Source organism: Protopterus annectens, chromosome 11.part0, assembly GCF_019279795.1.
Source record: "Protopterus annectens isolate FY-2018-M chromosome 11.part0, PAN1.0, whole genome shotgun sequence".
NCBI classification, from domain to species: Eukaryota; Metazoa; Chordata; order Ceratodontiformes; family Protopteridae; genus Protopterus; species Protopterus annectens.
Window position 1 is genome coordinate 366,724,471 of NC_056745.1, and position 12,763 is coordinate 366,737,233.

At 42.3% G+C, this 12,763-nt stretch overlaps 1 protein-coding gene across 1 annotated transcript in view; it reads right to left on the reverse strand.

Annotated features, from left to right (window-relative positions):
* The window catches only part of POC1B (POC1 centriolar protein B), a 944,738-nt gene that overhangs the window by 369,683 nt on the left and 562,292 nt on the right, over window positions 1-12,763 (reverse strand). The window contains exon 11 of the mRNA XM_044087861.1: window positions 6,611-6,697. Coding sequence (XP_043943796.1) covers window positions 6,611-6,697 — 87 coding nt within the window. The remainder of the gene's footprint in view (window positions 1-6,610; window positions 6,698-12,763) is intronic.

A 12,763-nucleotide genomic window follows, 5' to 3' on the forward strand; every position in this document is an offset into this window, starting at 1 on the left:
AACTGACAGGAAAAAAATTGTTCCCATTTGAGAATATGACATAGTCTCATAACAGTTCATTAAAACACAAAACTCCTACCTTTAAAATAAATTTCCTGAAGAGGAATGTGTTAAAATACAAACAATATTTAGAAAATGGAAGGTTTTTCTCCAAAAAGAATTTATCTGTCCAGCAAAGGAAAGTACAGTTGTGTACATTTACCATAAATGTAGATGTTAGAGTGTATTCACTGTTGCAGTCATCACATTAGGGTTATCTTGCCAGGGGTAGCCCTCAGTCAGCCCGAATACCAGTGCCTTAGTATTTCTGCGTCAGTTGCTGTCGCTCCAGGACTGACGTCAGGTCATCAGTGGTATAAAATCAGGCAGCCAAAGCCATTACATCAGTCTTTCTTGCCAAGGAGCCTGAAGCAGAAGCAGTTTGCATGAGTGCCGGTCGGCCACTACCTGAGTTTTCATTTCCGAATTGAAGTCGAAGTCTTCTAAAGCCAAGTACACCATTGGGGATCCTTTTTTCTTGCTCTAACAGATGTCAGAAAAAGTTAACAATTGTCTCGCCTGTGGAAAGCAAATACCACACCGAGACTTCCATTCTTACTGCGTCACCTGTTTAGGCCCAGACCACGACGTCCCTCGCTGTCGCTTTTGTGCTTTGTTCAACTCCAAAACTATACGTCGTCAGGCCCTTACTGTTGCTAGATATTTTCTCCCTCAGTCCTCGAATTCCGATATGGCTTCAGTAAGTCGTCATTTCACCGGTCCTCAGTGAGGCACCTTCGCAGCCCCTGATGGCCGCTTCTGTGGATTCACAAGCCACTACCGATACCCTTTTGGAGTCCGGTATGCTGCGAGACTCTTCTTCGACTAAGGATCCTGCAACCGATGCAGAAATATTAAGCCTCTGGTATTTGGGCAGACTGAGGGCTACCCCTGGCATGATAACCTAAATGTGATGGCTGCAACAGCGAAACATGAAGAACATCAGCACCAAGCTGACCGTGGATCCTTGAAAGCCTTAGAGGACTGTACTCTTCTGTGGCAGTAAAACTCTGATGGGCTTGGCGCCCAAACTTGTCTTTTAGTCAGCTCAACTCAGTTTGAGTTGCCTGACAGCTTGGGTGCATAGAAGGTGCCTTGAAACTTTGGAAACTGGCTAGCTGTTACATCTTTGGCAGGCTATAGCCCATATAGCTAAGGTTACTAAGCAGTGATCAATATAGGTTCATAGGTGTGTATTAGGCTAATGGCCCTGGGGCGTTTAAAAGCCTAGCCTATAGAAGTGCCCTGGCATCGTGCTGCCTGACGTTAGTTCCCAGTGTCTCTATCAAGTAGAGCCAATGGAGTGATCCTTGGGGTGAAATTTCTATTTCCCATCCAATCATCAAGATTTCTCTTGAAGAGGGCTAGTGTGGTGCTCTGCTTGACATGTATGGGACATCTGTTCCAGAGCATTGGCAGTCTCTGAGTTATGAACCTGTCCCTCCAGCATATACTGTTGATTGTGGTAATGAGGTTGTAGTCTTTGGAGTATGTGGTGTGGAGGGATTGGGATTTCCATCGATGTAGCATTTCTAACTGAGCTGGGTCAGACATGGCTTTGTAAGTCAAGCAGAGATCGCCTCTTAGTAGACGGAGAATAGCTGGAGTTTTTTGAGTCTGTCCGTGTAGGACATGTGTTTAAGGCCTAGGATCCTCTTTGGGAGGTACTTTTGTGGCCTCTACAGCTGTTGAAGGTATCTAGTGAGGTACATGCCAAATGGGGCATTATACTCTATGATTGGTCTAACGAGGGAAGAGTAGAGAGAAATGATGACTTCTTTCTTCCTGGAAGCAAAACCCTTGGTAATGAGATGTGCCACATAGAAGAACTTTCTGACCACAGTGGCAATGTGGTGGTCGAAGGAGAGTTTGCTGTCAACCTGTGTCCCCAGATCTCTTATAATGCCTTCAGTGTTCAGTGGGCTCCCATCAATGTGGTAATTAGTGGGAACTGAGCTTTCCCCAAAGGGGCTGACACATTTTTTGGCATTAGGCTTAAGACCATAGTTTCGACACCAGTCATTGGTCTCAGTGAGGCCTTTCTGTAGGATGTCTGCATCACTTGGGGAGTTAATAATGGCTTGCAGTTGTCTGCGAATTTGGTCAGCCAGAATACCTCCGTGTTGGCCTGGACGGACTTCTGAGAAGGAGATGCCAAACAGGAGAGGATACAGGACCCAAGGCCGATCCCTGTGGGACTCCACTCGTGACTGGAGTCTGCTACTTTCACACTGTGTGTTCTATCTGTGAGCCAATTTGCAACCCACCTAGTGATATATGGGTTGATGCCTAGTTTGGTGAGTTTATCAATAATTCCTGAGTGAGGAATGGTACCAAAGGCCTTGGCCAGATCGAGTTAGGCTGTATGAACTGCCATACCTTCATCCACTGCTCTGGTGACTGACTCAAAGAAGTCAACCAGGTTGAGCAGGCATGGTCTACCTTTCACAAAACCAAATTGTGTGGGATCTAGAGTTTGGAGATTCCCTACATCCTTGTTAATTAGGTCTATGATGATGCGCTCCATAGCCTTACATATCAGACTCATCAGGCTAATGGGGCAATAATTTCCAGTGTCTGTAGTCACTCCTCCTTCATGGAGAGGGACGACTGTAGCAGTACGCCATTTGGTAGGGACAACGCCTGAGGTGAGGCTGTGAGTAAACACAGCACAAAGATGTGGTGCCAGTTCACTTTTTAATTATGTAGAACACAGTCAGGGATATTGTCGGGTCCCATGGAAGCTGTATTCTTGACCTTAGACAATGCAGCTTTAACCTGTGCTGCAGTAATGCAGGGTGCCTAGCATTCTTCTGGTATTGAGACTGGACCTTTGGGGGGGGGGGGGATAAAGTTGGCACTGAATCTGTCGACCAGTATGTTGCCAATATCCGTTGGCTCAGTATAGGAGGTACCATTGTGCAGTAACTCAGAGCAAATCTGGGTATTGCCATGGAGATTCTTGATATAACTAAAGAAGGCTTTGTGGTTGTTTTTAGTGTCTGCCACAGTTCTTCATAGCTGGCTTTGGAGGTTTTGATGAGGGATCTCAACTTTTTGTTGAGGCTAATAAGGGAATTTTGCCAGTCTTGGGACTTCACCTTTTTCTGCAACAGTTTCTTCCTTCTGTTGCAGAGTTTATTAGTGGCAGGGGATCACCAGACTGAATTGCTTTTTTTTGGAGAAGAGTGTCTTGGTTCTGTTGGGTATGGGTAGTTCCATGCATTTATGTACATGTTCGTACAGTGCACTGGTGTATGATTCTGCAGTCATGCATCTATTTTTCATTGGCATGGGTGCCGTGAAGTTAGCCACCTCTGTTTTTAAGAGTCCAAAGTCAGCTTTGGAGAAGTTTTTCATGATGGATACCTTTGCGAGAGGTATAGGTGAGATGTGGACTTCCATGGTGATTAGTTTGTGATGGGATCTAACCAGGGAGGAATTGACTACTGGTGTAGAGCAATGGTTGCCCACGATAGTAATAACCAGGTCAAGGATGTTGCTTCCTCTAGTGGGGTTAAGAATGAGCTGGTCTAGGGCATTGGAATTGATGAATTCCAGGAAGCGATGGGCCAGTGCATTGGTGCTTGAGTAGTTTTCCCATTTGATGGAAGGGTAGTTGAAGTCTCCTAGTACGAGAGTGGTGGGTTGGACCTTGATAGATTACAGGGTGCTTAGGAACATGCAGTGAGAGTCTAGGGATATGGTTTGGGACCTATAGCAGGCTATGACCTGGATCGCAGTCTTATTAAATGTTCGTTGTACCTGAAGTATCGCAGATGCATAATGCTGGGCTACTAGTCTGGTGGTGTGCATATCCTTTATGAATATGGAGACATCACCACCTTTGGAGCTTCAGTCCATGTTTCTGGGCCGAAAGGTGTGGAATGAGTTAGAGCCTGGTAGTGCAGGGGTGCTTTCTACCACTTTAAACCTGGTCTCCGTTACAGCACAAATGTCAATGTTCTCCATTTTGAGGAGTGCTTTGAGCGAATGCATCTTGAGATTTAGACTGCTAGCGTTTAGCAGTATGACCCTCAGATTGCATTCATTTATAGCTGTTATGGTGGTAATATGGTCTTTGGAACTCCGCCTAAAAAAGGCACTACAGGGGTGGCAAGAGCCTTAGCCAGTATCCGGTAACCCAGGGGTGACAGATGCAGGCCATCTCTGGCAAAGAACTGAGGTCTGTCAATCATGTCATCCCAAGCAGACAGATACTGGATCCCCTTAAAATGACACCAGAAACTTAGCCAACTGTTGAAGTCAAACATTTTTTGTTTGTACAGCAGTATCATTCTGGGTGATGGTAGGATACTGCTCAGGGCTAGTGTCATACCTGCCTGGGCCACATAATCCGAGAGCTCCCATGTCTCTATTCATGTAGTCCAGGGAGGTGCATCTCAGGTCATTCACACCCACATGGACAATGACAGAGTCATACTTGTACTTGCTGTGGAGTGACCTGAGTGCGTGTGTTGTGTGTCAGACTCTGGCACCTGATAAGACAGCTGACTGTTACCTTTTCCTTATTCAACCTAGTGAGTCAGACGTCTGTGTGCCTCACTAATGAGTCACCTATGATTACTGTATTGGGCAAGGTGTTTAGCCTTAGGGGCACACTGTGGCAGTGAGCTGTGTGTCCTGTTGTTTGTGCTGTGTTGTGGTCGAGTGTGTTTCTGTCTTGGAGGTCTCGCTGTTTGGGTAAATTTCTATTGAGTGTCTCCGTGAAGGTGGGTGCATGGTTTGTGTTTTTATGTGAGAGCTGTGATAGTGGGTGTTTTGGAGGGCTGTGTGTTCCATGTGGTGTGGTGCAGGTGTGGACCTTCTCCTCTTGACCAGCTAGTCCGGCCTTGGCTGGAGAGTGCATAGCTTCCAATTTGGTGATATAAGAGCACCTCTCAGAAGTCTGATGAACATTTCCAGAATATGCAGCCATATGTCCACTCAGCTTCTGCAAAATACACACAGAATGTTATGCAAATTCTCAAAACCTCTCCCACATTAGGTGCTTAGATTCATTTAAATAAAAAAAAAAGGCACTGCAATGAACCATGGTGGTGGTGGTGGTGGTGGTGGGTGCATTGCTGAATGTACTATCCTTCAAATGTTACATTTAGGTCCCTTCTGTCTGAGTTGGTGGTAGCTCAGGTAGGCACAAACAGTCTCATGACATTTACCAAAAACAGTAGGCAGTCTTTATTCATAAAACAAAACAACTTATTTACATATTTAGATCATCATTTACAATATTTACACAAACTTTTATATACTTACTTATTACTTTTTTTTTTTTTACCCCACACCCTTTCATCCATAGCCAAAACTATTTCTTTGACTATATCATTAACATACCACTTATTATTATATAACGACTCTATGCATTTTGCTTTCTACAAAATACAGCAAAGGAAAATCATTTTCTATGCAGCTTCCTTATCAGTTCACATTCTTTTACACTGTACTCATCATACAAAATAATTTCCACTGTTACTGTTTCAGTGGTTTCATCACTCCATTCCTTATTTTTCCTGCAAAACTCCTTTGTCCCAGGGCATTCTACAAAAAATGTTCCCTCATCTTCACAAACATTTCCTTTTAACATACTGTTAGTATTTCATTACCCCTTTCACTAATAATTTATTTAAAGTTGACCACCACAAGAAATTGTGACATTTCCATTACCCGTCCAACCTTCTCTTTCTTTTTTCTATTGTCTTTTTCCTTACATTAGAAAATTCATCATGTGGAGATATACATAATAAAATGTTTTTATTATCGTATCACACTTCACTTTTATGTTTTCTGGCATGTTATCTTTTATTACATTACACTCCTTCATTTTTCTGTGCTATTTTACTATTCTTTTTCTGTCACATTCAGTACTTTTCCATATCTTGCATTCAATACATTTAGAATCACTCCTTTTTTGTATACATTCATCTTCAACTATGACCACTAAATCAAATATCTGCATAGTTCAGAAATACTGGTAAATATACCTCACCATAATACACTGTTCACTGCTTCCATTCCCAATGTGCTTTCCCTATTACATCATTAATAACTAAAGTAGTACTTCACTTACCAGGCAGCTCTGTTTGACACCCTTCCCAGCTTTAATTTTATACCCGATCTAGCCGTTAACTAATAATTTACCCATATAGATCTCTGTCATTTTCTTTTGGATTTCATGCTGTTCTAATATGTTCCATAAACTGGCAATGCCTAACGCTACTACATGCATTTTCGATATCACATGCTACTATCCTTCCTTCTATAGTTCATGATCTAATGCTCTTCACTACTTTGTGTATTAGTATTAGCAGATCAGATTAATCTTCACTTGTATGGATATTAACAGGCTGATGCAAAATATTAAGGTTGCAGTTAATGGACAGAGAAGGGGAACTTCCCTGATCTTTGGCCAAATTCACCCCTGTGAATATGAGTACTACAACTTTGGTCTCTCTTGTAAAGAAGACATCCACCTATTAGGACTAACTCACTCAACAAAGTGTAAAATAAATAGCAGTGTTAAGTTATCTAAAATATACACTTCATTACTTACCTGAGCCTGTGCAAACAAAGGAACCCCGATATCTATCACAGAGGGATCTGATGTTTGTGTGTCTGCTATAGCAAGTCTTGGATTGATCTGAAAAGGAAAATGAGTTCCAAGGAAATGTAAATGTTACACGTCAAACAACAGTACGTAACAGTGTGCAGCTTAGCTCCATCCAACCCTCTGTATTACAGGAAGAAGGCAACGCATACCTCATGGCACTTTTAAGCAACATATTTTACACATGCTTTGGGGCATTTTAAAGCAAAATTATTTACAATGTCCTACAGTTAACAAGCCCATAAATCTTACAGGATTTGATGACATTATATTAAGAATTTCAAGCACCGAGATTATCTAAGTGCCGCATGCTGTTATTAAAAAATATTGAAAGGTATGAAACATGAAAGCATTCATTTGACAGAAATATGCAGACTGAACCTAGGATCCCATTTTAAGCTATTATCTTGTAATACAAAAAAATCAACATAATAGAATTTTAAAAATGTATTTAAAACAGTAACAATAAAATGTAATTTTCTGCTATTGTGCTTCTGGACTTTTTATCAAAATGTAAAACATGTTGCAACGATGAGGTTAATAAGAATAATTTTAAATGTCGGAGAGCTGCATTCCTCAAATAATATACATTACGGTTAATTTTCACAATGCTTTCTGAAAACATTCTTAAGAATATTGTGGAATATGCATAGTGAATGAATTAATTATATATGACCTAAATGTCTAGTATCAAGGATTACTTTCAAGAAAGAACACAAGACAACAGTCCCGGAGATAAAGAGCTTTAATAAACAACAATGAATAAGAAATCTGGCTTTAAGTGTGATGTGTAGAACATTTATTTTAGTAAGGGTTGAATGGTGGTGGTGGTGGTGGTGTAACCTAGGTGAGATAATAACAGATCTGCAGATTCTGTGCACTAGCATTTCAAATATGTGGCAGTTATATAAGATTCTGATTAAATGATGCTCATAATCTAGAGCAGGCAGAAATACACCCTTTCGTATAGGGTTTTTAATTTCAGACATTAACAGGTGAGCAATTCTAAAACAGGTGGATAGAATGTTTTTCAGTCTAGTAGTAGCATAAGATACGAGAAGAAATACAAGGTATACATTTAGCGGAACATTACATTTCTCTGGTCTCTGTCCAGACACTGGAACATCAGAACTGGTGCCTTTGGCACCCCCTAATAATGGCAACAAACTCCTTAGAAGCTTAAGCTCATCCCTACCCACAGCTCCCTTCTCCTGCTGTTGTTGATTGTACCAGATTGAGTTAGTCAACATGCAACCGTGTCTATCACATTTAAAATTCCTTTCTTTCCTTATTTGTAAGTCCACTCACAAACCCTTCAGACAGTGACAATTTGGGGGGGGGGGCAAGTGGGTTGTTTTAATATCCAGACAGAGACCAGAGAAAGATCTAACATTCTAGTAAATGCATAAGTTGCATATTTATCAGGTCCTGTCTGGACAGAATCCCTGGCTGACATGGGTGGCTTAGCCCAACAAACTTTAAGAATGGCCACAGTGAGACAAAAATTATAAAACAGCCAAAAGGGAAGGCTCAGAAAAGTGAATCCTGAAATATCAACTGGCCAAAGGAGGTCAATGTCAAAGTCACAGTCAAAGCAAACATGCCTACAGAAGGTATCAGCAGCTGTACAAGTGACTATGGTGCAAATACATGCTAGGAAAACATTACTGAAGCAAGCAAGCAATGAAAGCAGTCAAGTTCAGCAGCATTTTCCAATGGCCAAACAGACAAATTTGCTTGGCAACCATCAGCTCTTTAATTCTTAAAGCAAAGAGATTTGCAGCTGTTAATTTACCCAAACCTCGTGTACTCAACCTGATGTAAAAACTGAACTTGCATTGCATGGACAGGATGTGAGAGGCTCTCTCTCTTCTCTGATTTAACCTCCTTTGACCTCTACAGCATCAAAGTAAACATGATGAAAGAAGATGGAGGACCAAATGGTAGCATTCAGTATGGAAAGTGCTGCCCACTTAAAGCAAGTTTAAAAAATCTCCTGTGCATACCACAGACAATAATGTGTCAAACGGTGTCCATCATGTTCAGTAATACCATTTAGGTACCCTGCAGCAGCAGAGGTGTTATCCCCTGTAAAGTTACTATTCAGAGTCTAACATACTAAATGCACATACCGAATTCACACAGTTGCCTTAGAAACTATGAGCAGCTGGGAGTAGAAGCCTCAGGCTCATTCCAAAGGGACAGCCCCTATAGTTCCTTTGGGAAATACAATATGGACATGTCCCAACAGCTCTGTGGTAAAGATTTGGTCTCTGAGCAAATCCCTTTCCAGCAGAAGACCTAACAGCTGAAATATGTATTTGTCCATTCCAAAGTCAAGAACCCACAGGTATTTCATGGTGGCCCTCCAAGCTAGTGTAAACTCTGAAAGGAGTCCCCATACCGACTGCAACTGCAAGGGAACATATTTTTCTTGTTGGGTTAAGTGGACCAAGGAAAAAGTGAGACTGACAGGAGCAGTAAAGACCTTCTAGTATGTTGAGGGCCTGTTTCTTCTTCAAGAGGTCACCTACGTGAATACTGACCAAAGAGAATTTCCCATTGGATATGGGCATCCAGGGTGGACTATCTGCGTGCTGAGCTCCTCTATCAAGTAGGAAAGCCTCAGCGCCACTACCTTACAAAGTGCACATCTAAACCTCTCACTATGGCATCAATACATGCAAATCTACAATACGTCACAAGACAATCCATTATGGAAGCCACATCCCTGAATAGCTCCTTCTTCAGCCCAAGACACTGGAAAGGCTGAAAGCTTTGTCAATGCCCGATAAACTAAGGATGGGGAAAACAGAAACCTAGACATGTGAGATAAGCAATGTGATAGAAAAGGACATTTTGTTCATCATGTCCAATGGTTTAGAATCTTTGTCTGGTGGCACAGTGTTGCCTATATGTCCTGCATTAGACCAAAGAGACTGTATAGCATGGCTGGTCAGGATCTCACTCCAGTCAGCCAGGAACTTATACAGGACATCTGCCTTTTGAGGAGCCATGGCTGCAGTATGAACTACATCATTAATTATGGACTGCATTGAAAGGATGGCCCAGGACTCCAACTCCTTCCTCTATTCTTTTAGGCATCTCTGAAGAAACTGCCCTAGAGGACAGTCTGAAATAGACTCCATGAGCCTTAAGTTTTTTTCAAAGAAGGGACCATCTGGTCACTACTTTTATCCATTTCAGAGCTAATGACCCCTGGATCCTCCGACTTCCTGCAGGAAACACAGTGGGGAGTGACCCCTATCCACCAGCTCCTGACTGGGCATGCATGTGCAAAGTGACATATCTGGCTCATACGGACAACAGGTGGGTGGATGCCAGATGTCAGGAACCAGTGTATGGGGTTGCACCTTCCACTCGTGGCACTGGGGCTTGAGAGGCCTGCAGCTGGTCATGTTCTCCATGGATGCACTCATGCACCTGCTAGGACAGATCTCACCAGGCTAAGACCTCTCTGTAGTCTAAGTTATGAATAACATGCAGGAAGACCCAATGGACAACTCTTCATTGTGTGCCTGAGTCCTAATGGAACTGGAAACTATCTAGAGAAGAAATGTCCTTATACATGGTACCATGGAGTTATGACCCGATAACTCAAGGAACTGCACCACAAGACACACTGATCATGGATATGTTTCAGCAGTTTAACTAGGGGATGGGCAACACTAACACCCTGACCACCTGCCAAAAAGTGGCTAACAGGGCTGCACTCTATCCAGGCCTCTCACCATTAAGCAAAGTGGAAGACAGGTATGAATTCAAGCTCTGTCTCTCCCTCTCTTTCTTGTTGAGGGCAAGAAGCAACAACCAGGGCCAGTGAGATTGCCTCAAGAAAGGAAAAATGTTCAGAAGTCATGACCACTATGTGCCCTCAGATTCTCTAAGCTTTTGATATACTCCAGCAAATGTATACGGTCATTTGTGAGACCCTTCCTCCCCCCATTTCCTGTTTCCTGTGCAGGACACTTTTAAACACTGCTAATCTCTAAGCAACAAGCTAAGCCAGAAGCCTCCCCTTCTATAAGTAGCCAGGATAAAATGAATCACTGATATTTATAACCTCTACCTTACTCTATAGACAGTGCTGGTGTCAGTATTGCCTTTTAATCAGGCACCCAGATATGTACATGATTTTGGCACTTTGGACACTCAGTATGGAAACTTTTCCAAGACTGCACTCAGGACTGCAACCCAAACTGTGCAAGCAGCCAACAAGACCTGGTAGGCTCAGGGGTTTAGGTTTACTCTTTTAATGTAGAGCATGTCATAATGTCTGCTGAAGGGTGTATGCAATCCCCATTCACTGGCACTTTGAAAAAAAAAACAGCAAAACTGGAATGAAAGGAAGGACAATACCAACTGGAGCCAACCAAGAAGGGTCCCTGATGCCAGATCTGGTGTTATGCAATACATTTACACAACTAACCTATTTTCTGAGAGGACTCCCACCCCTTTATGATAAGCAAACAAATGATGGTAGGGTCTTTGACAGTCAAGTGATATTACTTGGTTCTAGACTGCTCTAACAAAACTCTGTGGATATAATATGGATGATATATGCTCAGGGTTGTGATGTTTCCCAAATATGTGGATCACTGACGAACTGCCTACAGCAAATATGTCCTGTAAAGAAAGATCTGTAAAGTATGTGGCAGAAAGAACAATGCCCCTCATGGAAAAAGTCCTAAAATGACCAGGAATGGGTTTATTACTTAAATAACAGCAGTAATGGATGCAATTCCTAAGCCAAGCAGAAAAGATTTGCTTTAAAATCTAATCAGCTTTTCTGCTCATGGTAAGACAACAACTAATCAGATTTCTTTACAAGCTGCAGTTAACTTGAAAATTAATACTTTTAGCTGCTCTGGATATCCGCTTTTTTCCAAAGGGCATTCTCTAGATTATATTTCTTGTGGGAACTGACAGGTAAGTGAATGGATTAATTCAAAGTAAACAAAATCATTCGAGGCAGAAACCAAAGTTTTCTGTGTAGGGAGACTTAATACTTGAGACAAACCATACATTGCTGTTCAATCCAAACAGCATGGAATTCTCATGGCCAGACTAACAACATAAATACTGCCTTCCAAGAAAGGAAAAACAGTTCAAAGGAACACACGGGACCCAACAGAGGCAAAGCTATCATTTACAAAACAAAATTCAAATTCCTGTAGGTCAGTAGAGCTTGATATAGTGAATGGCTATAAAGAGGATAAAGGATTCTAAACAGCATACCTGACTGACATATATAGAAATCAAACAGCCAAGGTCACCTGGACAGATCACTCACCACTAAGGGGAATGGAGAGTGAGTATCACTGATCTATCAAGATCCTTCCATGAGAAGTCCTATTACTGGTCAGAATTCCAAACAGTAAAACCAGCAGGGTGGGAGAAGATGCAGGGCTAGGTCAGAACAAGCAAGACAGTACAGTACTGGAGAGTGCTTGGCCAGAATCCCCAACTCTATGGACACAGGCGATGAAATTGCCCGGAAGGGTAGTGTCAGACATCCAAAGGCTGGTTTGATCAACCATTGGGGAAAGAACAAGGAAGCAAAGAAAGTAGCTACTCATTAAAGAGAAGTGGACTAGACTGCAACCAGGGACAATGAATGGAATACCCTTGGCATGGAGAACTCAAATGTCCATATGACCAGGGATGATGGCAAACACAAACACCTCCACCCACAATCTTGGACACTGGAAGACTAGCTACTGGTCTATCCAGCTCAATGTACAGCGACTTCAGGAAAGCCCTTCTTCTAACAAGACTTGATCATTCTCAGGACTAAGGAGCTCCATCACATCTCCCAGTTCCTGCCTTTTGCAAGGAGCCAGAACATAGACATGTCCAAAAACAAAGATCACCTCCTTTGGAAAAGTAGAAAACAGAAAGTCCCCCACGATCTTGATAAGGGACAGATTCATTCTAGTGCAGTCTTGGGGAACCGTGACACCCTGAAGAGATGACGTGACCAAACATTGAGAGAGAAAGAGAGACCGTGAAAAATCACAAATTAACTCCTGTGCTACATAGCCAAAAAGTCAAGAGCAAACAAGCAAGCCTGGAGAA